Consider the following 27,500-nt stretch of genomic DNA (forward strand, 5'->3'; position numbering starts at 1 on the left):
CGACATAGCATTAAATGTGTGACGTAGGCTACTTTGACAGCTAAATGTCAAAGTATTGTGGTGTTAATCGCGGATCAATTTAGCTTTTTACCTCATGAATAAGATTAGGATACGGGGCCTAGATCCTACACTTGGGAGCTCAGACCTCTAAGATATCTTAGACTTAACTATGCTCAATGAGGACTACAGGCGTTCTAGGGTATTCAGGGGTAATCATACAAATGATAAACACAGCGTCTTAAGATCGCACATTAAAAAAATACTGGCTTTGAGGACACAACATGTTCTGTCCCGCACAAGCAGCAGAGGTGGACAGGGAACATAAGCAGGAGAGGCTTTAGCCTACTGTTGCCTTGAGAGTAAAGGTTACCGTTGCATCTAGCTAAGGTGACTGGAAGAGAGCCAATCAAGTGGGAACCCGCTGATGCGATCCCTCACTTCGTGTAAATGAGCGGGTCATTATTGGGTTCAGGCTACTGTCGGTTAATGCTGAATACATTGTCAAATTCATGTAAAGCGTGGATACAATACATGATTTTAGTAGGCTAATGTTCTTTAAATGTAATAGGCCTAGTGTTATTACAGTTAGGCTACTGTATTGTAGGCTATATGTAGGTAGTGTGCGTGAATGTTTTTTTCATGTTGCAATTTATAGCCCTAATTATTTTTGTCTTTTAAAAAACTGTAGAAAATGACTGTTTCTACACTTTCTGTATTGAAGTTTCAGTTTCTGTAAAAAATGGCTGTATACACAATAATGTTCTAGTTTCTTTACAGTTAATGAGGTCAACAGACACATATCTATGTAGGGATCCTTAACATGCAGTCAGACACTTATAATTACATTATGAGCCTGTTAGAGCCGGAAAAAATACCGGTTTACTTTGACGCGAATGCATGCCCCAAGGCCTTATTGTGTAGTCGTTTTGCGGTTATAGCGTTCTAACTCTCCTTCTAACTTGCTATTGCTATTAATGCTATTAAACACAAAAACACCAAGGGATATATATATATACACACTAAATAAGTAGGCCTATCTATTGGCTTGACCAGCTTAGCCTTCAGTTTGCAAACTGACAGGGATTCGTGAAGGGCAAGTGCAGCAGCCATCTGCAAGTGTAGCACCTCATGTGTATGTTTTCCAATATGTGGGAATTGCCTAAACCAATGAAATGCTGACTTTTTTGGCAACCTTTCCACAGTCACTCTCAACCGAACCTGTTGGCTAGGGTTGCATAATACAGTTGCACATTATCTTAACATAGCCCGTTGGTGGTTACCACTTAGGACATTAGAGAGCTCACTTAAGTGTACATCTTAAACCTTAAGGTAGGAACTACCAGCATCTTAATCTGAGCGGCAGGTGGATTCCTGACCCAGACGGCGCCCTGCTAGACTGCACTGGACCCGGACGAACTTTAGTTGGTCATCCGTCTGTTTCGCAGACACAGCATCCTTTTGCCAGTGTCTGCACATAGAGCTCTACTGTGAAGTAGAAGTCAAAATGATGTGACTACGCTACGAGGCAAGACTCACATTTGTTTAACAGACGGCCTGGTCAGCACAAAAAACACGTGTCCGTCAGATTAGGGAACCGGCGGTAACGGAGCGACTCTCTCTCCAGCCTTGCCACTGCAGTGCCGCTGATTTGATGTTGAATGAACGCTGACACATCCGGTACTCCGCGAGGGACGCGGCTCATCACTGACAAGACATGCAACGCTGAGTAACGAGAATGAGAAATTACTCTGGATAATAATTCTGTGACATCCACATCGTGTCGTTGGAACTGAGGTATTTCAGCACTTCTTTGGTTGTGAATGCGATGTCCATTCTGAATCCCTTTGGAAAGGCACTCGAGCGTTTTGATGGACTATCGCTTATTTACTGGTAAGTCATTGATTTTAACACATTTGAAAAGTCATAGCTTTTAAATTAAGTTTCCAAGCAAAAACTTTTTCCGGTTTGTGTTGCTGTTATTTCAGACTTGTAACTTGAATTTTGCCACCCGAAAATATGTCATTCACTTAGAGTTTATAGTTCGATTCCGTTGTTTTATAGAGTAATACACGTCTTCATCAACATGTTTTATCAATAGTTTAGAGTATTTTAGGTAAGAGTGGATTAGAATCCTTATTTTTGTTCGAAACACGAGAAGAGCGCGCACGGGCTGCGAGAAAAACATTGCCGATGCAGAGTTTACCGCAAGCAATAGGCACACGTGAAATCTAGAGGGTGCGTTTGCATGCAGTGACTCGGTTGACCTGTTACGGCACATGTTCTTTACTAGTTTGAAATTCGAAACATTATCAAAAAATATATACAGTGGATGTTCACCTTTCAGATCGACGACAAACTTTTGTTGATTACAAAGTTTCAACCATAATGCGCTCTCAATACACATTTTTGATGTTGTTAACATTAACACAGAAGCATTGGCGAGACGATGCTGGTTCTGTCAGTAGCCATTTTTATCTTCAGTTTATTTTGAATGGATTAACAATGGATGAACGAATTAATGGATTGATAATTGTTTAAAGGTATGTTTAATTTGTATATATGGAAATACACATGCTATTTCAGGAGGAAACAGCTGTGATCTGAACATCTGTCTACAGGAAAGCTATAATCACATAATTAAAAGTATATACTGGTAAAAAAAAAAAAGTCTATATTCTATATATAGACTATATTTAGAATAGGTACAAGAATTCAATGGTTCCACTTGCACCTCACATGCAGAACAGGACAGCGTTAAGTTAGTCACTGAGGGTAATCCAGTATGACAGAACCTTTCTGTGGGATGAAAACTTAACACCTATGGGCCCCCCATGAAGAGTCTGCCCAGTGACTTGCTAAATTTAGTGCTTCGATTACAAACACCTGTGTGGACAATGGGGAAAGGGTCAGAGAGGAGCCTGCTTAAAAGGACGTCAGAGGTAACGCCAAATTATGTAAGCCCTCAATTCAGCCCTGTCACTCCCCCCCCCCCCCTCCCCCTCCCCCTCCCTGCACCACCCCAACGCCCACATTTGAAGTTACCGTATTTTGTGCCAGGATAGGCACGAGATGGGGCTGCCAGGCTGATGGTGCTGAGAGTGCCATCTCGTTCTAAAGCACGCCTAATAGCTATGCAGAGGGCATAAGGATGTGCATGGGTCACTGACTTGGCAGTCTTCATTCGGAGTAAAAGCCATAACCTCATCCGGTCCAGAATGGAGAGCAGGTATGACCTCTTTTACTGTGTGCTCCGTTATTTCAACCCCACTTACCTGACCTAACTCCTTCATAGAGGAACCCAAAGCCAGTGCACGGAGCTGTTGCTTCTGACATTTACAGACATTCAGCTTCTGCATTGGAGACGTATGGGTTGCCTTTAGTCTAAATGCATTTTGGCTGATTTCATAACAGCTTCCCCAATTTGGGGTTTGGATTGATTCTCAACAAGTTACTATCCAGCGGGCTTGAATATTCATGTACAGTATTTTCTCAGGTGTCCTTGTAATATCATTTAAAGGTTCTTACCAGATGTATGCATGTCATGTAAATACCATCAGAATTACACTGAAGAATATTTGTACCTTTGGTTTTATTCATCTTATCATGTATAATAACAATAATTGTCAGACTTTATTCGCACAAGCGACACACTGCAACACACGTGGATGTTGCAGAAGGTCACTAATAGACAAAACGACTTATGAGACTATTTAACTTTTCATGATGTCATGATGCAACATTCATCACAACATTTGCTGAAGTAATAGATATTTTGGCATAACAATGAGGATAGATGAAAATATAACAACCGATAAATAGACATTAGAACCACTTGTGGTTTTACATTACGTAAAGTACAATCTTGCCTGATTTGGATTCAGCCATAGACATACATATAAGTCTATGCTATATTTATTAATAAACACATAATTTCTTATAAACAGTACATAATTCCTCAAAATTACCTCATCTTTTTTATCCATAAGCGTATCAACTTCTCAATATGAGGTGATCAATTTCACCGGACCAATGAGTATAAGATAAAACCTTCACAATTCAATTGTGTTTGCATTCTAGAAGCTTGACATGATTGGAAAAGTGCAACTTATGGCAACTTTGATCATTAAAAATAATTGATTTTACGGTAGTCTGTCCTAATGCCATCAGAACGCTTCAGTGAACACTGATCTCTGAAATCCTCGGTGATTGATTGATTAGATCCAAAATGCAGTCATGGGCCAAAACAGTAATGTCACAAAATTCACATTTTTTTTTCTTGAGTCCTCAGTCATTCTCCATTCGATACAGTTACATTCCACTTCATCCGTATCAACTGCAGTGGATCCTGCTGGAAAGAGATATTTGGATTCAGAAATCATCAACAACGCATCACGAATCCCTTTCAGAAATGAAAGATCACAACAACGATAGCGCCACCAGACCTCCCGCTTAGTTTTTAGTTAACAAACAAAATAGTCAACAAAATATTTTGCACTGAGCGTTGTGAGGCTTTGCATCTTGACCTTGTTTATGGCGCAGTGTGGATTTCGCTGTCATGTAACATCCAACATAATTATAATTCAGCCATTTCCCCTCAAAGCTGACCTCCTGGATGATCTGAAGAGTAAGCTCATAATTGGACAGGATTAGTTGTGTGCCACATCTTGCTTCCCAAGGCTCTAGAGTCATGTCCCATTTAAGGTTATATTTCCATGTCCTCAACATAGATCAATCCTCTGATTTTGGGAGCGTTTTAGTGATGAAAATCCCCTGTCTTCAAAATGGCTATGTGTCAGGCTAGAGGGCAGCGTGCAGTGGACTCACGAAAGTTGCGTGTGGAGGTCATCCCGCCTCATTGTGTTTTGATGAAGTGGTGGTTGGGGGAATTCTATCTGATAATGTATCCCACTGCTGGATTACTGTCATGGTGTGGCTTTTTATAGCACACACCGTTGTTTGCGATGATGCGCTCTGTGCTGTTCAGTGCAAACGCAGGGAGATCAGCTGTATGCGTATCTGCCGCAGCCTGGACGCAGCGAAGGAGGCAATGTGGGGATACAGTGCCCTGTTAGATGGATGGCCTTACATTCAAGACTCAAGACTTGATTTGCCATTTGCTCAGGTACATATGTACAAGGGCATTGGAGTTCTTGTGCGGATCTCTCAGTCAGTATGAGTGCAAAAGACAAAAGAATAATATAATATACATATAGTAATAAATAGAAATAGAAATAGACCCTTCTATAGTAATACATATACAGAGTATAAATTGACTGTTCCACTGTGTGAATAAATATATACTCTTTTTAATAAAATAAGTATAAGTAGACTCTACCTGTATGTTTGTGTGTGTGTGTGGAGTAGACTCTGCGTGAGCGTGTGTGTGTGTGTGTGTGTGTGTGTGTGTGTGTGTGTGTGTGTGTGTGTGTGTGTGTGTATGTGTGTATGTGTGTGTGCACAGTAGTTTGGAGGATCATAAATGAACCCTTGGTGTCACCAAAAAAAAATGTCTCTCACTGAAAAGTGTTCGGCCCCTAATGTGATCATATGCTCATGCCCGAGCTGAGAGTGCATTTTTAATACTTCCTACCGACAGCCAGTTAAAAAGCAACGCACGTCCACTCTTTGTTGTGCTCTCGGCTCTCATTGCCTCTCAGGTGCAGGCATTGATTCACTAAGAATTACTTCATTTCTGTTGATTATCTGTCCATTTCATGCCCTCAAGGGTGTTCAGCTGCTGACAGGCTGACATCTCTACCTCATGAATCCCATGTTATCTCTGAACCCCCCTAATGGGAGATTCTTGCTTAGCTAGCAAGCTGGTTTTCTTGTCCACAGGGGCGTCTGATAGCGCTATTGGTGTTGTGTTATTGATATTTCTCAGAGACTGATTGGTTGCCAGTGACCCATGTATACTAATGAACCCATACTGCTCGGAGGACCGCAATCCTCAGTGTGAAATCAATAAAGAGTAAATTAATCTAAATCCATGTATATTCGTGTTTGCCCTATAACATCCTAATACAACATTGATCAACAATATGTGTAATTGCCCACCATCAAAATACTGTTAATTTGATTTCTCTCTATATTTGGACTCCTGAAACAACATTCCTTGATAATACATTGCCAAAAGCAGGCGCTTACCCTGGTGATAGTACTACGCTATCGACCAGCTCTAGTAAGGTTGTGTAATGAATTCATAGAGGTAAGTCCTCCTCCCCATGGGAGACATTTAGCTCAGTCCTGCATTTTTCATGACGTGCCTGTGTCATTTAAAAAGAAAACCTGGAACTAATCTTGATCTTGGGCAAGTGGTCTGAGAGGGCCATGCTACAAGCCCTCTGATATCTTTTTTGTAATCTTTTTGAGTTTTTTTGAGTTGATATTCACTGATGTCTGTTCACCTGCCTGTCCCATCACTCACCAACCCACCGCAGTCCGCATTTCCTAATTTCTCCTTTAGGGGGCAGCCCTTCATCCATAATACTCCTGAATGCTGTAAACAGGTCATATTGATAGCGCCCATGGAGCCAGATTAACCCATTTGAACAGCAGTGGGTGGCCAGGGATGATAGCTGAGCACATCTCCTAGACCAAACCCCCACTGCAGTCTTCTGGAGTCGGGCTTAGATCCTGGGGAGGGCAGTGTGTGTGTGTGTGTGTGTGTGTGTGTGTGTGTGTGTGTGTGTGTGTGTGTGTGTGTGTGTGTGTGTGTGTGTGTGTGTGTGTGTGTGTGTGTGTGTGTGTGTGTGTGTGTGTGTGTGTGTGTGTGTGTGTGTGTGTGTGTGTATATATGGGATGGTTGGGGCTCTCTGTGTTTCGGGAGGGAAAAATGGAAGCGGCCTGGCAAAGCAATTGCTACGTGGCACAGTCCTGTCACAGACTTTGCTGTTGTGATTTTTCAATGTGGACTGGATTATCCTATAATCTGATAACAACCCACTGTGCAGATTTGGTGATTAAAGTTCTGATTCAATGGGGTAGTTGCCATGGCTGCTGGAAGAAAAAAAGGATGAGTCTCTATGTCCCTGGCTATGCTTCTGTGTGTGAGTGTGTCTCTTTATGCATCTCCATCATGCAATAATTTCTTTGTTAGATTCACATAATCCCAGTTTTTTGTTTTTCCCGAAAAACAATGCCTGGGTGTCCACAGAGTATTGGTTTAAATATATATTTCTATATTTATGCATGTTGACCTTGCTGGTGAAAGGCACTACAGTAAACAGACTTTTGATGGATTAAAACTGTTGCACCTCTTTCCCATGAGTGATATATTAGATGTTTGAACCAGCCTGCTTCAAAACACCTGCAGTCTGCTATAGGCTGTACATGCCAAAATATACAGCACATCCATTTGCTACGGCAATGAAGAAACCTATACAACATACAACAGGCACACACACACACAGGGAGACGCTGGTCTGCATGGACAGAGCATTAAATCAGTGTGAATATGCTGATGTAGCCACGCAGTCTGTTTTCATTAGTCAATGGTCAGTCCGTCACCATGCCTGCACCCTGATGATGGATGGCGGTTGAAATAGGCTGACTGACAGAGTTTGACAAACAGCACCGTGCACAGCGGTCCAGTCCGCTTCAGTGTGTGTTTTTCCCCCCAGCCTAAAGACATGGGCTGGCAGACCTGTCATCAATCAAACACGTGCTACGTGCTGCGTGCTGCGTGTTGTGTTGTGTTTTGTTGTGTTGTGTTGTGTTGTGTTGTGTTGTGATGTGTTGTGTTGTGTTGTGATGTGTTGTGTTTTGTTGTGTTGTGCTGTGTTATCTTGTGAGAAAAAAAGAGGTTTGAAAGAAGTTTACGAGATTTTATAATGTATAAAATGTGGTTGAAAGAGGAATTTCACTCTAGTTTTAACATGCCATGATGACACAGTGTGCCTGTGTGTTAATATGTGTTTGTGTGTATAAGAGAGTAGTAAGGATTCAGTTTACGTACAGACCTGTCAACCCTGTAAATTACTCTATATTTCCTAATCGGTTTTGCACAGGCCGCACAGGATGTCAGAACGGAACTGCACTACCTTTTTAGGGAGAACCATTAATCTAGTTGTAGAGCTTTGGCTTGTCATGCTGTGACGAAGAGGTTTTGGGGCATGGAGAGAGTGAGTGGTTCTGTGTGTGTAAGTGTGTGTGTGTGTGTGTGTGTGTGTGTGTGTGTGTGTGTGTGTGTGTGTGTGTGTGTGTGTGTGTGTGTGTGTTTGTAAGCATGCGCGTGTGGGGGTGTGTTTGTATGTGTGTGTGAGCATGTGTGTCTGTGTGAGGGGAGAGGGACTGGCCAGTGAAGTTTAGGAAGGGTTGGATTTGCATAGGATTAAAGTCAGGGTTTGGCTTGAAGCAGTCAAAAATGCTAAATAACGCCTGCGTACAGTACATCTTTTGCGTGCACGGGTGTGTGTGTGTGTGTGTGTGTGTGTGTGTGTGTGTGTGTGTGTGTGTGTGTGCGTGTGTGTGTGAGTCAGTCAAAAAAGCTAAGTATCTCCTGCGTACATTCAACCTTTTTCCTCTCATTCTAAGAATGGTTCTTGCATTGTCAGAACAATATAATACTTTATTGTTGCACCGGTTGTATTGCCCTGCGCTTTGAAATGCATGATGTTTATAGTACTCTCCTATGCAGAGCTTCCCCCGCAAAGGAAAGCATTCCGGACTGTTCTTTTCTGAGCCCGCTTTCATATTCCTCCCAGCCTCACTACAAAGGACGCCTCTCAGCAGAGCCAGGGTGGGAATCACAAAGTAACCAGGGATGCAGTAGTGTGCCAGTGAGTTGCCCAGAGTTATGACAGCATTGTGGAATAGGCAATACTTTTGATGAAAAATAGATTATGGTTGTGAAATATATCATGACATTTGTGTTAACTGAAGGCACAATATGCCTTCTGTAAAGCATAGCATTCACATACTGTTTGTGCTGGAGGCTTCATGAAATTAACTGAGATGCGCTGGAAAAATAACAGATCATTTTGACAAATTATAACTTGTTTACATTCAACAAAGAGACTAAGACTGGTATAATTTAACCAGAGCAATACAAAAGCAAAATTAAGACACAAAACTCAAGACTTGTCCAATTACTCTCGTCGTAGGAAACACATTAAAGGTACAACCCTTTATATACAATGTGCATTTTGCCAGCTAGCCAGCTACGTAATTCCAGCTGAGTTCACTTTGCATGTTTTCAAATATGTCTGTTGCCTGTCATCTAAACATGATAGCAAGATAAATAAATAAATAATAAATAAATGGCAACAAATTTAGTTTTTAATGTAAATGTATAATTCTGTACATGTGTCAAAATTACATAATCTACATTATGTTTGTATTATGGCTACATCATGTTTTTTGGCCCCTTTGGTAACTTGGGTAGTAAAGGTTGCATTGGCTTGAATCAGGGCTGCCAAGGAAAATGTACCTGGCTAAATGAATCTGGGTAAACTGGCTCATGTCCTCACAGCACTCTTTTGGCAATCTTTTCCATGCTAGGATTTAGCATCAGGCACTTCACAACAACTGTGAGAAAGTTGGCAACTCTGAGAAAAAGGAGGTAGATCATAGTGCACTGTTTATGAAATATTTTAGTGTGCAATTCAACCCAGCCAATCAGTGCAGCTGGAATTGAGGGTGTGCATACCCTACAAATGTGAACGAGTCTTTTATAAATCTGAGTATCTTTAAGTTTTAGGAAATATTGACTGACGATGTTTATATACTGATAATGTATCACAGGAGGAAGTATCAAAATGCCACTTACACCTCTACAACCATGACTAGAGGTGGATTAAAGATAGAGGAGGAGAGAGAGAAAGAGAGAGAGAGAGATTAATAGGATGTTTGAAAGGGCAGCAAAAGAAAAAGAGACAAAGATAAAAACGTACAGATAGAGGCGGATAATAGAGAGAAAGGTGTGATAATAAAACCCAAGAATAAACCTACCCACATAACCCATCTCAACTCAACTGTGTGATCAGTCAGACACATTTGAAGTATGCCCTCACAGCAGAAACAGTTAAACATAAAGGCTATGCTTTTCCCTTATGATGGTTACCTTGCCAATACCCATCCTAATCATTAGGACAAGCATAGAACTGCTTGTGCTGCTTCATATGAAAGTATTCACACCCCCTTTTTTTCACATTTAGTGATGTTACAGCTTTTTGCCCTCATCAGTCTTCACTCAATTCCCATAATGACAAGGTGAAAACAGAATTTTAGCATTTCTGCAAATGTATTAAAAAGGAAAAACTGAAAAATCACATCGTCATAAGTATTTACCCCCTTTGCTATGACTATTGAAATGTAGCTCAAGTGCCTCCCATTTCTCTTGATCATCTTTGAGAAACCTTTCTTGAAGTCCACCTGTGGTAAATCTACACACACCTGTGTTGCCAGGCACACACCTGTCTATATAAGGTCTCACACCTGTGTAGCCAGGCACACATAGGTCTATATAAGGTCTTACAGTTGACAATGCATATCAGATTAAAAGCCAAGCCATGAGGTCAAAGGAACTACCTGCAGGGCTCAGAGACAGGATTGTGTCTAGGCACAGATCTGGGGAAAGCTACAATAGAATATCTGCGGCATTGAAGGTTCCCAAGAGCACAGTGACCTCCATAATTCTTAAATGGAACAACAAGTTTGGAACAACCAGGACTCTTCCTAGAGGTGGCCATCCATCCCGAACTGAGCAGTCGGTGGGGAAGGCCCTCCGTAAGAGAGGTGACCAAGAACCTGAAGGTCACTCTGGCTGAGCTCCAGAGATCCTGTGTGGAGATTGGGGGGAAACTTCCAGAAGGACAACCATCACTGCAACACTCCACTGATCTGGGATTTATGGCAGTGTCTTCTCAGTGAAGGACACAGGAAAACCCGGTTGGAGTTTGAAAAAAAGCACCTAAAGGACTGACAATGAGGAAACAAGATTCTCTGGTCTGATGAAACCAAGATTGAACTGTTTGGCTTAAATTCTAAGCATCATATCCGGAGGAAACCAGGTACTGCTCATTGCCTGCCTAATACCTAACCCACGGTGACGCACGGTGCTGGCAGCATCACGCTGTCGGTGCTTTGCAGCGACAGGGACTGGGGCACTGGTCAGGGTTCAGGGAAAAACTGACTGGAGCAGATTTCAGAGGGCAAAGTCCAGAGCACTCAGGACCTCAGACTGGACTGTAGGTTCATCTTCCAACAAGAAAATGACCCTAAGCACACAGCCAAGACAACTCTGTGAATGTCCTTGTGGGACCCTTGAGTGGCGCAGCCAGAGCCCTGACTTTGAACCCAATCGAACATCTCTGAAGAGGCCTGAAAATGGCTGTCCACTGACGGTTCCCATCCAACCTGACAGGGCTTGAGAGGATCTGCAGAGAAGAATGACAGAAAATCCCCAAGTCCAGGTGTGCAAAGCTTTCACGTTATACCCAAGAGGCTCGAGGCTGTAATCGCTGCTAAAGGTGCTTCAACAAAGTACTGAATAAAGGGTCTGAACGCTTGTGGCGCTGTGATGTCAGTTTTTTCTTTCTAATTAGAAAGGTAAAGGGGGCTGAATGCACTGTATATTTTATCTGTATGCTTCTGAGGAATTCCATCTATGGTGGTGTTGCAGGGATGCTCTTTCAGTTTCAGGATGTATAGGTCTTTTATGGTGTGCCTTTAAGATTAGAATATGTTCATGTGTTTTTTAATAATGAGGGTATCATTATAATCAGTATCCTACTTCAGACAATGTTAGACATTTGTTTTGGTTATTTTATTTGTATTTACAATTCTTGAGTCATTGAAGTTTTCCAATATGTTGGATCACACAATGGGATTTCTGGCTTATTTTTCTTTGATACAAAAGGGTGTAGCTTTTGAAGAACATTAACCAAAAAAAAAAAACTTAAAATCTACTGTATTGTACACAGACTGTCTATATTGTTTTCTAAAGATGTATTCAAGACTATGTTTTGGATTGCAGTTCCAGTCTCTTGCCAGTGGCTGCCCGTGTCTCCACTGCCCTAGCCTCCTAGCGCCCCTTATCCCTTCTACAGCCCTGCCCACGGTGAAGACGCCCAGGGGACACGAGCTGGGGCAGCAGAACATGCTCACATGGAGCACAGAGACTTAGTCATAAGTCATGCGTCCACTTAAATGAGAATGACGCCTTGGCTGTTGACAGCGTGCTTAAGCAGAAGTGTCAGTCCAGCTGTATGTGGGACACTGGGAAGAGGAACAGTCCCAGCTTTGGCAACAAATGACAGTAATCTTTCATAACAGGTGTCGTCGCAGTGTAACACCGCTCACCGCAAGGCAAAGCGCTGTTCTGTACTGATAGTAAAGTGGCAGGCCTGCTTGCTTTTATGCTCCCAGACATAGTAAACACGCTAGAAAAACACCTGTGCTGGTGTCTGCTGTGGTAAAGTTTGAGGAAAAGTTACACTCGGATTCGAGGGACATGCAGAAAACCATATAGATATAAATAAAGCTCTGGTCATATTGTAATCCGGGTATTATATAACATCTAACTTTGATGGAGGGATGTAAAGCTGTCTGTTGCGATGTAGCTTAATGCTGCAGATAATCATTCTCATTGTTAGTGGGCTAAAGTTAGTAACAGCAAATGGCCTTTAGGATTACAAATGTTTTAAAATATATTACATGGCCTAAAGTATGGGTTTCTGTGTTTGGGACGTATTGTAGTTGTCATATCAATGTTGAAACTACCTGCTCAGTTTCATTTCTATTCAAGAAACACCTAGTGAAATAAAATGTAAGTAATGTTCGTTTCTTTTTTATTATTCTCTGCAATCTCACAGAACATATAAAAGATAATGATTTGAATTGATATAATATATTTGTATGCGTTTTGTATGTTTTTTAAATAACAGGAATTGCAGCATAGTAACATTACTTTGAAATGCATTGTATGTTTCCTTTACTTTTGATATAGTCTCTCATACATTTATTGAGCTTTATTCTGTTTGCTTTGGTTTGATTATAAGTATTTTGTGTAAAGATTAACATAAGATTGGCACTACTATCATATAACGTTTTTAATTTTTTTTCAAATGCAAATATCTATTTTCATTAACAATTCATAACGGTTTTGGTGTGGTTTGTATTTGAATTCAGGCACTTAGAGCACGTAATATCAACGGGGAGCTTACGAAGAATTTGGCGCGTTGTTTTGGAACCGCTATCTTCAGTGGGTGGAAAGCAGGCGCTTGTAAGGCTTCCAAAAAGACAGCAATTTAATTTCCCCGAAATTAATGAGAAGAGTTTAGTTTAAAAGACATTTAAGGAAACATTTTGTCCCCCAGTTGTGGCCATATTGCATAAGATTTAATCTGACTGCAAAGTTAGTGATGTTTGGGATGATCTGTTAACTGTGCGTGGAATTAGAGAACTGTAATAGAGGATCATGTGGCTCGCGGTGGAGAGGACGTCTGCGCGGTGGTGAGGCACCGGAGAATGCTCTTATATGCCGTCGATAAGAAAAAACCTCAAAATGCCCACATTCTCGGTGATGTACAAAGGAGCTGTCATGATCAGTAGGTAAATGAATTTCACAATGTTCTGGGACGTTGTTAAGTTTGTTTTTCTTAACGGGCTGTTGACTAAAAGAGCGCTAAGCTGTTCCCGTGCATGGGTTGAGTGCATAGGCTGCTTTGCGCGAGAGGACATACTGTGCGACCGCTGGGAGATGTAATGATATGAGCAAAACACCATTTTGTACATTTGAAAGGACTAAGGTGTTTTGCTATCCAGATACATTATTTGAAGCTTTGAAAAACACAACACCGTGACAAGAAAGTGAAGTTTTGGTATGTTTCAGTACAATTTTGGTTTCGCGCTGTTGCTTGGGAGCTCTCCGTGGCCACACGAGAGATTGGCTTTGCTTTGTACACAGCCTTCTTGCAGGTGCACGTGCCATGGCAGCCCAACGAAATATGATAGTATTCATTTCAGCCTTTCACTCAGATTATAAGAGGGGCGTGTAACAGTTTTGCTATTCATTTCAAATCTGGCAATGCAGGAGAACAAAGTACAGTGTTTCCATGATTCCAAATGAGGACTCGGTGTGCAGTTCCATCTCTGGCACATTTGTGTGTATTTCAGTGCATTTTTCATGAAATCACTGTGTTTACTTCCTTCTTGAAGTATTTTTTTTTTTTTAAATAGCATGGCCTGCCATTAAGAGGACAGCTGATAATCATTTGTGTTGTGTTCATTATGTTCATGAGTGATGGTGAATCCCCTTCTTGCCCTTTTGAACCTTTAAATGTATTGTTATTATGTAACATCATCCTAATAGCCATCCCTGACACCTAGATCAGCGGAAGTCACTGATTAAAAAAAAAAAAAAAAAATCAAAAGCTCAGGGGCTGTGGGCTGTCGAAATGGCTTTCTCTGTGGACATATGCACCATTTGGTGATGACAGATTACAACAGAAGTCTTCAATTATCATCATTGCACATATGTGTGCTGTGCACAATTGAATTTCCATAGTTTGTGCATGAAAATGACAGCATTTACACGTATGTACAAAAACACTAAAAGTGTATTTTAGGAAACCAAAAACCCAACACTGGTAAGTAATTGTAGTTTGACAAGGTGTGGTTATGAAATAATGAAATTGGAATGCATTTTTGAAAATGATGAATGATGTTTTGAGTTACCTTGACCTGAAAAAGTCAATACTCTATGTTAAACCTTAAACCAGCTAGCTTATAGTTTGTTTGTGTTTTTGCTCTGCTGTTATTGTGTGACCATCACTATCTCACTGAGACAGAAAAGAAACAACATGGCATTACAAGGGTGTTTATCAAGGACTAGGCAGCCTTTTAATGGTCTGTCTACTGCAGGACACTTGCCCTGCAAAATGAATGCTGATTGCTCAAGGGTGGGAACATGCAGTGCGTTGGTCTCATAGCCTGAGAAGACCACAAGCGCAGCAGGGTTCTCCATCTCTGCTTCAGTGATGTGGTGCAGATTGGCTTCTGTAATTAGTGGGACAACTACACTTGCATTCGTTTAGGCTCTAAGACAAGAAATACTGCGATAATTAAACACACATCAAGCTGATTATATCCATTTTCGCGTGGTGGTGTTGTTGTTACAGGCTATGATGTTGTGCTGTTCGGCATTAAGGTGGCGGCCGCGGGAAGAATCGAGGGGCTAATGATACAGTTCACCTTCTCATGAGTGCCTCTCCATAATTCCTGTTTTTATTCATAAGCCACATATTAAAGACCAGAGGAGAGAAAGTGTGGTTCATTGGAAAAAATAGCTCTTCGTCACTTTGAAGTCTCTACTCTTAACTCATGGAAATCCTTGAACTACTCGTCACCAAGAGGAGAGGAACACAAAGGTAGTGTTGTAATTGCACATCCAAAGTGTCCGTGAAAACCAATCTCCAATTCTTTTATATTTCACATCCCTTTAATATCCTCATCCTCTTCCTCCACTCAACGACTAGAGTCTGAAAATATCTAGTCATTGTAAATGCTTCACAGAGTGGGGCTACTCGTGAGGGTCTCCTCTCAGCATCCTCCAGGATTGGTACATTTAAACACAAAACAATGCTAGTAATTATAACATTTCTCTCCCTTTCCCCCTTTTTCCTGCTCTTACAGGACACTCATGGGTCCGTACGGCGCCGACCGGGCTGTTCATTCCATGGAATTCACAGACTGTGAGAATGGATTAGGTAAGTGCATCGTCGCGTGTTTGCGTTGGCTGACATGGCTCCCCCCCGACTCCCACATCACTGCTCTAACTCCACTGCACCTTTTCAAACTGTCAAATGTCCAGGCAGATCATATCTGATTCCAAACAGCTTATTTATTTTACACGTTGCCCATGTTATTTTTGCACTGTACTCCCATAAGCTGGGGCAGCCTGAACATGCTGGATGCTGTTGTGCGAATCCTGAAGCATTCTGACACTGGGCCTGCTGCTCGTCAAGCACGCTCTGAACTCACATTCAAAGGGAGGCCAAATTAGAGAAAAAAAATTGAGAAAAAATGGAAAAACTGTTAGATATGTCATTGCAGAGAGAGAGAGAGTGTGAGAGAGAGTGTGAGAGAGAGAGAGAGAGAGAGAGAGATATTAAAGAGGACAAAGAGTGTGTAACACTGGGGTGCCCAACAGCAGAGATGGGGTGTAGGGGAGTCGGTGTGGTGTGGGGTGGGGTGGGGTGGGGTGGGGTGGGGGGCAGGGGTAAGGAGGCTTCAAGCTTTTATATGGGCTGATGTTTTGCCTTGTTGCTGAGCAGTGGGGTAGAATTCAACCCTGAGCCAAAATGATGACAGTTATTTTTTCTCACATTCTCTGTGTTCTCTCTCTCTCTCTCTCTGTCTCTATCTCCCCCTCATTCTTGCTTTTCTCTCTCTCTCTCTCTCTCTCACACACACACACACACACACACACACACACACTCACACACTCACACTCTTTGTCAGTGTACACCTCTGCCTCATCTCTAGTAACACAATACATCAAAACGCCATTCAGGGACAGCACTAAGCTCCTTAAACCTGTCCTCCTTACAGTCGCAGTTGCACACTCAACAATTCGTTGTATTACTGAAGCACACCCCAGCTGCGGAAGATATTTTTGGTGGAGGGAAAAAAAAAGTTGTTGCTATGTGTGCAGAGAATGCAAGGTTTAAGGGATGGCACATTGCATTCGGGGAGGGGGGATAAATAGGCTTCCTCTTAAATTTCGATTATTGTTGTCGGTGTGATTTGCAGCTATGTATGAGCACATCCAGAATGCTGGGCTGTTCATATTTCTGCTCAAAAAAAGACACTGTGTGAGGGCAAGAAATAGGCTCTCAAGGCCAATGCACTGGAAACAGACAAGTGACGCTTGACAGAATTTGAAGAGGTTGGCAGACGGCTGGGAAGCTTGTGGGCATTTACACTCCTGTGGCATCAACAACCGTCTCAGAGCAGAACGCATAATCTCTCTGACCTCTTGATAACAAGCACCAACAGCTGCATGGTACATCTGGGAGGGAAGGTGACATGGTCTATGAACCCCACAGCAGACACAAAAATATATTATATCAGCAGATTTCTTGAGCAACTGTTGTCTGGACTGTGAATTAACCTTAAAAAATAAGCTTAAGGCCGTGAAGACGTCAAGCCAGCAAGGGGTTCCTCATGTTGAAAATAGATTTGATTGTGGGATCCCTGAAGTGCTGTAGGTTCTACATAGAACTACTTCTACACATACAATTTCCTGACATTAAAGGATCTTCTTGCCAAAAAAAAAACAAGGGGCCTCACTTATAAAGATTGCAATGCACAAAAAAAGCTGCATAAACGGGGATGAAATGTGCCTATGTATCTGTCACTGTTACCAGGTTATCAGGATTTATAGAAAAATTCTATGTGGAAAAAGGTGCCTATTTCTATGCATCCTTTCACCCATGCATCAGCAACAAAATAAAGCTCAACCCCAGATGAAAAACAGTCAATATCAAAGTTATTTGATCAGGTTTACAGTTACTTTTGTCTATGAAATGAGTTACTTTTGTCCATAAGTTCTGTTACACACTGTCTATGATGCCATGGTCTATGATAAGACCAGACAAATGGTAGGCTAGACTTACCATTCTTCAGAGAGCCCCTTCAGCAGAGAGCAATGCTAAAAGATTCCTCTATGCAAACTGTACCAGCTATATTTAGCCTATGCAGAGCATTTGAAGTGAGTTTTGTTAAAATGCAGTCTATGGCCTTTACACGGTTAGCAGTAACATATTGTCTGTGTGGTACATTTTTCACACTACAACAAACTGAAAGACATGCACAGAACAGGCTGGCTGCCAGCTGGACTAGGAGTTTTTTTTCAGAGCACTAACATTAATAATAACCCATAGAGTTGTCAAAGATTCAACCCAGTCCTCTCCTCTCGCGGTTCAGATGTTCGTTATGAAAGCGTGTGTGTGTGTTGAGGCGAATGGTTGCCTGGGCTGGAGCATCATCCACCAGCTTCTGTGGACATCCAGGCCGTGTAACAACATCAAAGACCCCAGTTGCGTGTGCACACACACTCACAGTTGAACACACATACAGTTAAACAGACACAGACACACACACACACACACACACTCACAGTTGAACAGACACACACACACGCACACACACACACACACTCACATTTGAACACACATACAGTTGAACAGACACACACACACACACACATACACACACATCCAGACAAACACGACTAGAGAGGCTAATCGGAGCATGAGTGTGAAACTAGGCCTGCAGTCAGTGTAGGGCGCAGATACACAGGGATAGGGCCGCCTCGTTACCAGGGAGATCTGCAGCTTTTGCAGTCATATGGTGGCACATGTTCTTGCCTCAGTCCTATATAACCATCCTAAAGCAGGATGGCCTTTCAAAATATCTTACATTATTCTGCATAAGGTGTTCACACACATCTTATTTGTATACTAGGCTACTTATTTATTTCTTATCCCATACTCTGGGAACCACTGTCTTATTTCTCACCCCATACTCTTGGAACCACTGTCTTAAAGGGTTGAAGACAGGAAGACAGAATAAGACCTTGACCCCACCAACCAATCTGTTGTCCCCTCACAACATGGGTGGCCCTCTATCGACCTAAAGGCCGACTAAGAGCGTTACTTAGATGTTGACCCCTGACCACGCTGAAATCCTCACTCGCTGAAAGCTCTGTGCCGTGGGACACTGAGCCTGTAAGCTGTCTAGGGTCTAATTAGTATCTCACCTACCAGTCAATAGTGTGTGGAACGTGCAAGGCACACCACGGGGGATTCTGCCCAAAGCTGGAGGTTGGGGTTCAGCCTCGCCCTTGCTCCTACTGGGACGTCAGTGCTCAAAGTACAGGACACCCAGTACCTCCTGTTCTCACCTTGCCTGCCCCCTAACTCAATTGTAATCCAATTTAGTTTAACTAGGCTGCTGTGCCCCTACCAAGCAAGTATTTCTCTACCATTAGTAGTAGTAGTAGTAGTAGTAGTAGTAGTAGTTTTACGTAGTAATACTAATTTAATCTGCTCCTGAGTAGTCTTTATGACGTAGAGCAGGGGTGGGCAATTCATTTCCCCAAGGGGCCACATGAGATAGTGGGACTGTTGTGGAGGGCCGGACCAATAGGCTGAACTCAATTCTGCTCAATATAAGTTGTATCTCTTTATAAAAAAAACATTACATTGTATGGTTTTGATTAACTGCTACTGGTAAGAGTAGATGTTACATTTAGGCTATCAAAAAAAATTGGTGCAGGCATAGTAAAAACGGCAACATTATTTAATCAACATTTAATCAACATTCACCAAAACGATTTTGAAAATGAGCATGTTTTTGCAGTATTAAAGGTGTTCCCAGACGATCAATACACATGGCACACACACACACATGAGAGCAAGCTTGCAATGCAATAGTATACAAATTAATAGTAATATCAATTTGTATCAGCGCAAATGGTCGCAGTGACGCACACACGCACGAATGTAGGCCTACGGGAATAAAAAAATATCCCGCTTATTATATGGTTACTTGCCAAAACAATAGAAGACATTTCTCCAAAATACCTCTTTTTAATGATTTTGTTGCCGTTTTAGTTCTTCACGCAAATGCGAAGCAACCCACCTTCTGACTTCAAGTTTCAATGACTTTCAGTTACGTTAAATGACCGGACTACTTGCGTTGCGGAATGATATGAAAGATGTGAATTATAAGCACAAAACCCGTTGCCAATGACAGCAGTCATACATTTTTCGCAGCAGTGAATATAAAGAAATTACAGACCTGCGAACGTTGGGATGGCCCATTCAAATCAAAGGAACTTTTTGGAACATTCTGAAGAGCCGTATAATAAGTACAGGTTTTACGTTTGATTCCTAATTTACAATTGACCTCCGCGGGCCGCACAGGGACAGCCAACGGGCCGCAAATTGCCCTTGGGCCGCACTTTGCCCAGGTCTGACGTAGAGACTGTATTCGGAATACTCAGTGGCAATGCTACAGAGTTGATGTAGGATTATCTACTGGTTTTTGGCCTTCATGGGGCCCCGTAGGCCCTACTACTAAGCTTGTCTGCCAGTCAGGTATAGCTTGACCTTAAGAGTCACACTTGGCCTAAGGATTTTATGCTCAGATCCAAGCAGCCAAACTTCCCTGGTGACGCACCCACCCCCTCTATTTTAAGCTTCTGGAGGTCGCAACTCCACATGTGCTGGACATGCTTAAACTCCTCAGTTGGAACTTGGTAGTATGAGACCTGTTAAAATCCAGTGGCAATCCAGCCCATCTGTCCCTGCCCGATGTGAGTCAAACGTAGATGTGAGTCGTGTATGCACCATTTTACGACATTACAACAGTGCGCTACACTATCGCACTACATGTCCGGAGGTGAAGACTTTTTATTACAGATGAAATTTCAACGTGTTGTTATTGAAGTTGTAAAGAAAATGAATCGTTAATAAAAAAGAAAAAGGAACAGAGTTAATATTTTACCTGATGTCTTTTTTCCATGAGTCAGTTTACGTTGGTAACTTGTTATAAAGCTAAATAACTAACACACACACATCCCAAGGAAAGGATATTGGTGGACACACACACTCGCACATCCTGAGGAAAGGATGTTGGTGGACACACACACACACACACACACACACACACACACACACATCCTAAAGCATGTGAAAGGCAAAGTGGTCTATTGAAACTGAAATTATCATGGATTTATCATCACAATTTTTCATGATATTTAAGGTTTTATTGTACAGCCCTTTCCTGAAGGTAGAAAAACCTGCATAGAATACATAAATATTCTGAACATACTGTATCTTTTAAAAAGAAATATAAGGAAATGAAAAATATATGCTACCCCCAAAGAAAGCGTTACATTTCCTCTTGAACACACCATTCCTCTCTCACAGGGATCAAAGTCATTGGAGGAGTAAAGGAAATGACTGGGGAGGAGTTTGGAGTCTACGTCAAAAGGATTTTACCAGGTGGCCTTGCTTCAATTGATGGTAAGATTTATTCATTTATTTATTATTTGATGCATTTATTTTTTTAAATAATTCATTAACAAATAGTAGATGTTTCAAAAGGTATTGTATTCTTCATGGAGGATGAAGCAGTGTTTCCTAAAATGCCTCCTATTTCAAATATGCTCGATGTAAGGACGCAGGTGTAATTTGCCACTCAGGGCTTCAACCAAGCCATTCTTAGGGATGGCAGACCTTGCGCCCAACTGATTAGTCCAAATAAATCTTTTGAGCTGCCGCTGTCATTTAATTCAATTGCCTTGATCCACATGGTTTTGGAAGGCTTTCACTAATGATGAGCAGCAATCCCATTATTATCAATCAAAGCATCTGAAATCTGGGACATCACCTTGGTTTAAAAAGTCACATTTAGAGAGTGCGTGGGACATCCTACTGTGTGCACTTCAGATGTATTTGGGTTTTGGGCTTTAAGGGAGGAATTGAAGTCTCAATCTTAGTTTCTGTAAATCACTTACGAACTCTCATTAGTGCGTCTTGCTGTTCATCCAAAACCCTGTTCTCTTCTGATGCCACATCTCTCTCTCTCTCTCTCTCTCATTTTCTCTCTCTCTCTCTCTCATTTTCTCTCTCTCTCTCATTTTCTCAAATTTTTTCTCTCTCTCACTTTCTCAGAGCATCAGCCCTGTGTGTAATAAGTGTTTATGTTCCCCAGTCACACCCGTTCGGTCTCTTAGCAACAGTTTGCCCATTAGTGTCCCACTATGCTCGCCTACACTTAAGTCTTAAGTCGCTCACGTGCAGGAGAGTGCTCTGTGTAGTGCTGCTAAAGCCTCTGCATGCCGGGAATTAGTGGCTCTTTCCCACTCCGTGTGCTCGGTAAACACTCGTACCACTGCACTGCAACGTCCCTTCACTTAGGCATTACCATCATGGAAACGCACTGACTGTCACGATGACTGGACTGGGTTGCGTATACAGTAAATTAATAGATCTACGTAACGATACGTAGATTTGCAGCTATGTAATGTCAGCAGTTAGCACACTGTATACATATGGGTGTTTCTAGGGTTTTTACATAATACACATTACACATTATAGAATACATGTCTTGCACTATAATGCTTAACCATGTACTGGCAGCTTATCCAGTTGAACTTGATTCCACCAGTGCTATTTTGCTCATTTGCTTCCGTGAATAAATAGAGTCATGTCGTTTTACTGGGAGTCACTTTGGATGAAATAGTTAGTCAGAGTGCTGTATGTAAATGTTCTTATGTTCATCACCCTGTCCTCAGCCCTGGGTCAGCGCTGTAGCCTTTGGTGAGTGTGTGATCAAACGTTTAATGAGGAACAGAATAAAACTGCAATATGGCCGATAATGAAAGGACGATAATGATCTTGAACAGCGATGAAGAACAATGGTCTATTAAGATGTATGATGGGGTGAGATGGCTTGAGAATGTCAAATGTATGCAGCGATGTTCACATTTTGGAGAAAGCAATGGCCAAAGAAAGCAAAAATGAAATTGTCTATAAAAGACTCGTTGGCGAAACTGGGCCGACCTTCCTTACAAGAATGAAGGCCGAGGGGGCAGCTGTAGTGAGGGTCTTTATGGAAAAATGTTACTTTGATGCTGGAACTTCAATTAGTTAATGATCCAGACTATCGTACAGTGCTTAATTAAAGCTACTGCCTGATATGAGGACAAAAATTCACTTTTCTGAAGTATCCTGTATGTCTACGAACTGATCAGCAATAAAAAAATTATTTCGATTCAGAATGTCATTATCCAGCATTATGAAACACATACATTTGTGTTAAATAATGTATCCGACATATCACAATTTTTTTTTGCATTGCTCAAATGCATTGCATACCACCAAATTAGTTATGTGTAACTGTAAATAATTAATTACACCTGAAGTTTTTTTTGGAGTATGATATGAACATACATGAGAAGCCGTCTGTGAGAGCCTCACCTGACCTACGGCATCCGTTGTTGAGTCTGAATCTAAAAAAAACCTTCCAACCTAACCCAGACCTGTCCACCAACAGCCAGAGACCAAATAAACGTCAACTGGTCGTGCTTGTAATCTGGCTGTGACCTTGATAAAACAAATGAGGTAGGGAGAAATGCAGTCCAAAAATCTGTTTAGACATAAATTTACAAATATCCGAGAAATGTCTAAATCTGACATGAACTAAATCATTTTTTTCTTCTGTTGGCCACCATTCCTTGAACTTATACCTCTGCCGCCGAAGAAGTGCCGAACCATCGCTCCTTCCCCTTAAGAAACACATCAATAAAACAAAGGCTGTTCTGACCCACATTCAGATCCTCCCTGGAAGTAGGACAGGTTGTTTGAGGAGACTGCCACCAGTGAGCCTGGAGGAAATCTTTCGGAGTGGGTCAATATGCCACTCAACTTGATTCTATTAACAGCTCATCAGATACATGACTTCCTAGCTCCTCTCAAGACGAATGTCAGTTTCATCGCTGAATGCTTCAGGTCTTCTCGAGTGATTGTAATAATGATAGTTATCAGACATTGATCCAACTTTTCAGGCATAATTTAAAGCATTTGTTGGATTTAAAATGTCACATATCATTTTACTGCTAAAGCACTGGAAGTATGTACATTGGACTCATCAATTTGTTCACAGTGATGTCATCAGTGGTGGACATTTAGTATATGGGATGATTCAGAGGTCATAGAGGTCACAGGCGGCCATGACAGCTGCCTCATCAAATCTGGCAGCTTTTGGGATAATTGGTGGATAACTAGAATTTTCTCTGAAGAAATTTATTTTCCAATTATTTTCCAATACAAAAATAGTTGTCCACAGAACGTATCATGAAAGTATCAAATGAAAGTATCAAAGTATGATTTTTAATTGGTCTGATCCCTCCATTTGCCATCTTTCCAGGGAACTTACAAGCAGGAGACCAGATCCTGGAGGTGAACGGAGAGACTTTGATAGGAGTCACCAGTGAAAGGTAACCAACCAGTAACCTAGTCACACCAATTCACTGTGCTTGACTGGATTAGTCACACCCATTCACTGTGTTTGACTGAACTTCATTTCTCTTGAGGACATAATGCTGTTTCACTCGATTCACGATTTTTGCTTTTCCTGCAGGGCGGTAGACGTTCTCAGATCAGCGTCTTCAACCAATCACATGCGCCTTCTAATCGCAAGGGATGACGATGCCAGGTGAGCTGCCAGTGAACGGCAGATGTTAAAAACAGAGAGGAATATAACACAACTAAACACACAAATCTCCCAATTACCTTGTTTTCCCTTCCTATTCCCTGTCCGCCCCTAAATACTCCAGTTCGCTTGATGCTTGATTTATGACCTGTTGGGGTTCTGTCCTTTCAAGTGACTGAGCCTCGCCCCTCGTCTTAGTTTGGTGGCCATGAATAATTTAAAGCGAAAATTAATAATTTTGTTCATAAACTAGATCTGACTGGGTGCTGGCAGTTGCACAGGAGCTAGTTGGCGCGCGCTTCAGAGGGGAGCTGGCAGCCCCGTGCTGGTTTTGGACAGTAGAGCCTCATGGCCCGCTAGGCCTTCCCCATCCTCTCCTGCCTTCCGCCCCTTTTTTAGTTTTTGGGGTTTTTTTTGCTGAAAAAAGCATCAATGGAAAAAAAATAGAACCAGTGGAACATCCATTGGCAAAGTGGTTTTAACTTGTAGCGCAACAACACTGACAGGCTTCAGATACTGTAGATACAGTGTATCAGCACGCATTCTTACACACACACACACACACACACACACACGAAAACATAAAGAAAAAACATGAAACAAGCAAACCAGCAAAACAAACAACAAGCAACAGGATTTCACGACGAACAGAAAAAATAGGGCAAAAAATTGTTAAAGGTTTTTTTTTCAAGTCCCAAGAAGATGGCAAGATGACATCCATTGGGACAAGATTTGATATATCCAGGTTTATCATGTGACTATAACCTGTATATAAGCACAAACAGCACACACAAGCCGATGCTTTAATAGGGAGATCTGGAGACATAATTAGCTTTGGCTTACCACAAGCCCTCACACTGAGGCCATACTAATGCTTGGCCAGTGTTACTAGGCCATTGTCAGGACAGAGTATATTAATAGGCAAAATCGTCTAGACATGTGCTACATCCTGTGCAGCTTGCAGGGCTGTTGGCCAAACCGCTTGCACTCTGTTATATTTAGCATTTCCAGTGGTTTTAGTGGTGCTTATTTATAAAACCCAAATCAACTTAAAATGGGTAATCACACACTATCACAATCATATCATAATCACTGGGTGTGAAACCATTACTGGATCATCTAGTGTATCAGTGCACCCTACATGGCTGACCCCTCTGACCCCCACCACTGTTTGTGATCTACACAAACCTACCAGATGAGAGTATGAGTACCTAGTTGGGACAGGAAAACAAACGTCAGGTGACCCACGGGTCCATGAGATGGGAGCCACAGGGGTTAAGAGCAGGAGCTGGAGCAAAGGGCATGGCACACTCTCTCCATTAGAGCAGCTACCCTTTAGCTAGCCAGCCCCCCCCCTGCCGATCTCAGGCTGGAGCTAAATTGCGCTGGCAAACAAGTAATTTCTTTACTCTCAGTAGCTAGTGAGCATTTCACCAAACAGAATACAACTTTTTCAAACATTCCACAGAGGTTGATTGTCAAATAACAGGGGAAAATTAGCAATATATTTATGTCTACAAACCAGATCAGTCATATGGCATTTATAGCTGAGGTTATTGGTTCTTAATTTTGTACTCAAGAACTGAGTGCTGGTTGAAGTGTCAATGGCCATGATCAATTTACTTATGTGCTGATGAGCTGGCTTTGTATTTATATAGTGCCAAAACAACAAGATTGTCTCAAGGCGATTTACAGAGCCCAGGGTCTGAAGCCCCTCAGAGCAATCACCATGGCAACAGGGGCAAGGAAAAACTCCCTGTTAATCAGGAAGAAACCGTAAGCAGAACAGGCTTAGTGTTTACCATTGTAATGGAAGGGAATGCTAATCCCATGCTAGTCAATGCTAGTCACCCTATACATGTCTGTATATAATAAAGGGTGTTATAGCTTTATTAAAGGTGCAGTCCACGGCTTTATTTTTGTACACTTTGCCTTAAAGGTGCAGTCCACGGCTCCCATACTGTGCACTTTTTGTCAAATTCAGCAATTTTTTCCTCACGGCTGTTTAGCTGTAAAAATCCCAGGTGTTTGTACACAGTCCTGGCTCTGTAAATGGGGAAAAGCAATGTGGCCCAGGCGGAACCATACAACACGTTGCTTCAGGAGCACGGGATGGAGGGGGTGTCATTTGATTGTCCGTTGAGGTCAAATATCAACAACTTTTCGCCAGAATCGCAGACTGTGCCTTTAACCAATTCTTAGCTGATCCTGAAGGAGCATGGGGGATGGTAAGGTAAAGGAGGAAGCGATGATGAGTGTGTCAGGGGGGGATTATATCCTCAGCGTAAAACGTAGAACGTGGGCGTCCCTCCCTCCCTACACCAGCCCCACCACAGCTTACCCATCCTGGGCTCAGCACGTGATCCTCCTCGAGGCCGTAATGGTGTGGTGAGGAGATGGGCTTTCTCTGGCCTGGTGCCCACTTCGGTGTTTACTCTGCTGTCCTCAGATGGACTTAAGAAGAGCACACAAGCACTCACACTTGTACAAACGTAAACAAAGCACAACAAAACAAACAAACAAACAAACAAAGGATGCTGCCGCTTGAGCCGTATGTATACATACATGTAGGTGTATGTATGCTTTAGACACACATGCAAGTCAAAACTGTGTCTTCTCTTTTGGGGATCAGTAAAATGAAAAGCTAGAAAAGTCAAATTGAAATTGCATTGAAAAGTGAACATACACAAGGACAGTCATGGAAGTGGACATCCAAAAGACAGGCAAGCACGCACACACACGCACGCACACACACGCACGCACACACACGCACACACAGCAAGTGATTTTAGCTGATGTTAAAGATGACAGGTTGTCTGAGCTAGAAGGGAGGCAGGGCGTTTCTGCTGACCTACTTCTGCCTGTCAGAGGTGTGTCCGCTGGAGGTCGGGGACAGTGAAGGAGTAAACATGTACAACAGGACAAGAGGGATCACACACATGTTTTAGGGCTGCTCTCTCTAACGGCCAACTGGTGAAGAAGGGCCTTTATACACTCCATAAACCAAACAATGACAGATGGGATTAGAGAGAGATTTAATACAGTTGTAGATTTTGTGACAGATATGTAATTGTTAAAAATATTCAGTATTCAATATACTATGCTGGTATATCTAAATGTGGAAGATCACATGTTACAATCTGAGAGTATGTTTTCTAACATAAAGTCGGCTAGTGCGGTGAAACTGCAATTTTGGACAAACTGTGCCTGTTTGTGTTTAAAATGTGTTTAAAACAAAACAAAAATAGTTAAAGCCAGTATGGTTGTCC

At 42.0% G+C, this 27,500-nt stretch overlaps 1 protein-coding gene across 11 annotated transcripts in view; it reads left to right on the plus strand.

The window, feature by feature from the left end:
* Positions 1-1,267: 1,267 nt before the first annotated feature.
* The window catches only part of si:dkeyp-72e1.9 (syntaxin-binding protein 4), a 49,103-nt gene continuing 22,870 nt past the window's right edge, over positions 1,268-27,500 (plus strand). For 4 of the 11 annotated variants that reach the window (XM_031565438.1, XM_031565450.1, XM_031565449.1 and 1 more), the window contains exons 1-5: positions 8,745-13,550; positions 15,637-15,710; positions 20,943-21,038; positions 23,947-24,016; positions 24,160-24,234. In XM_031565438.1, coding sequence (XP_031421298.1) covers positions 13,471-13,550; positions 15,637-15,710; positions 20,943-21,038; positions 23,947-24,016; positions 24,160-24,234 — 395 coding nt within the window. In that variant the 5' untranslated portion in view covers positions 8,745-13,470. The other 7 variants (XM_031565453.1, XM_031565454.2, XM_031565451.2 and 4 more) reach the window with 7 other exon arrangements.

This window comes from Clupea harengus, chromosome 1, assembly GCF_900700415.2.
Source record: "Clupea harengus chromosome 1, Ch_v2.0.2, whole genome shotgun sequence".
Classification (NCBI taxonomy): domain Eukaryota; kingdom Metazoa; phylum Chordata; class Actinopteri; order Clupeiformes; family Clupeidae; genus Clupea; species Clupea harengus.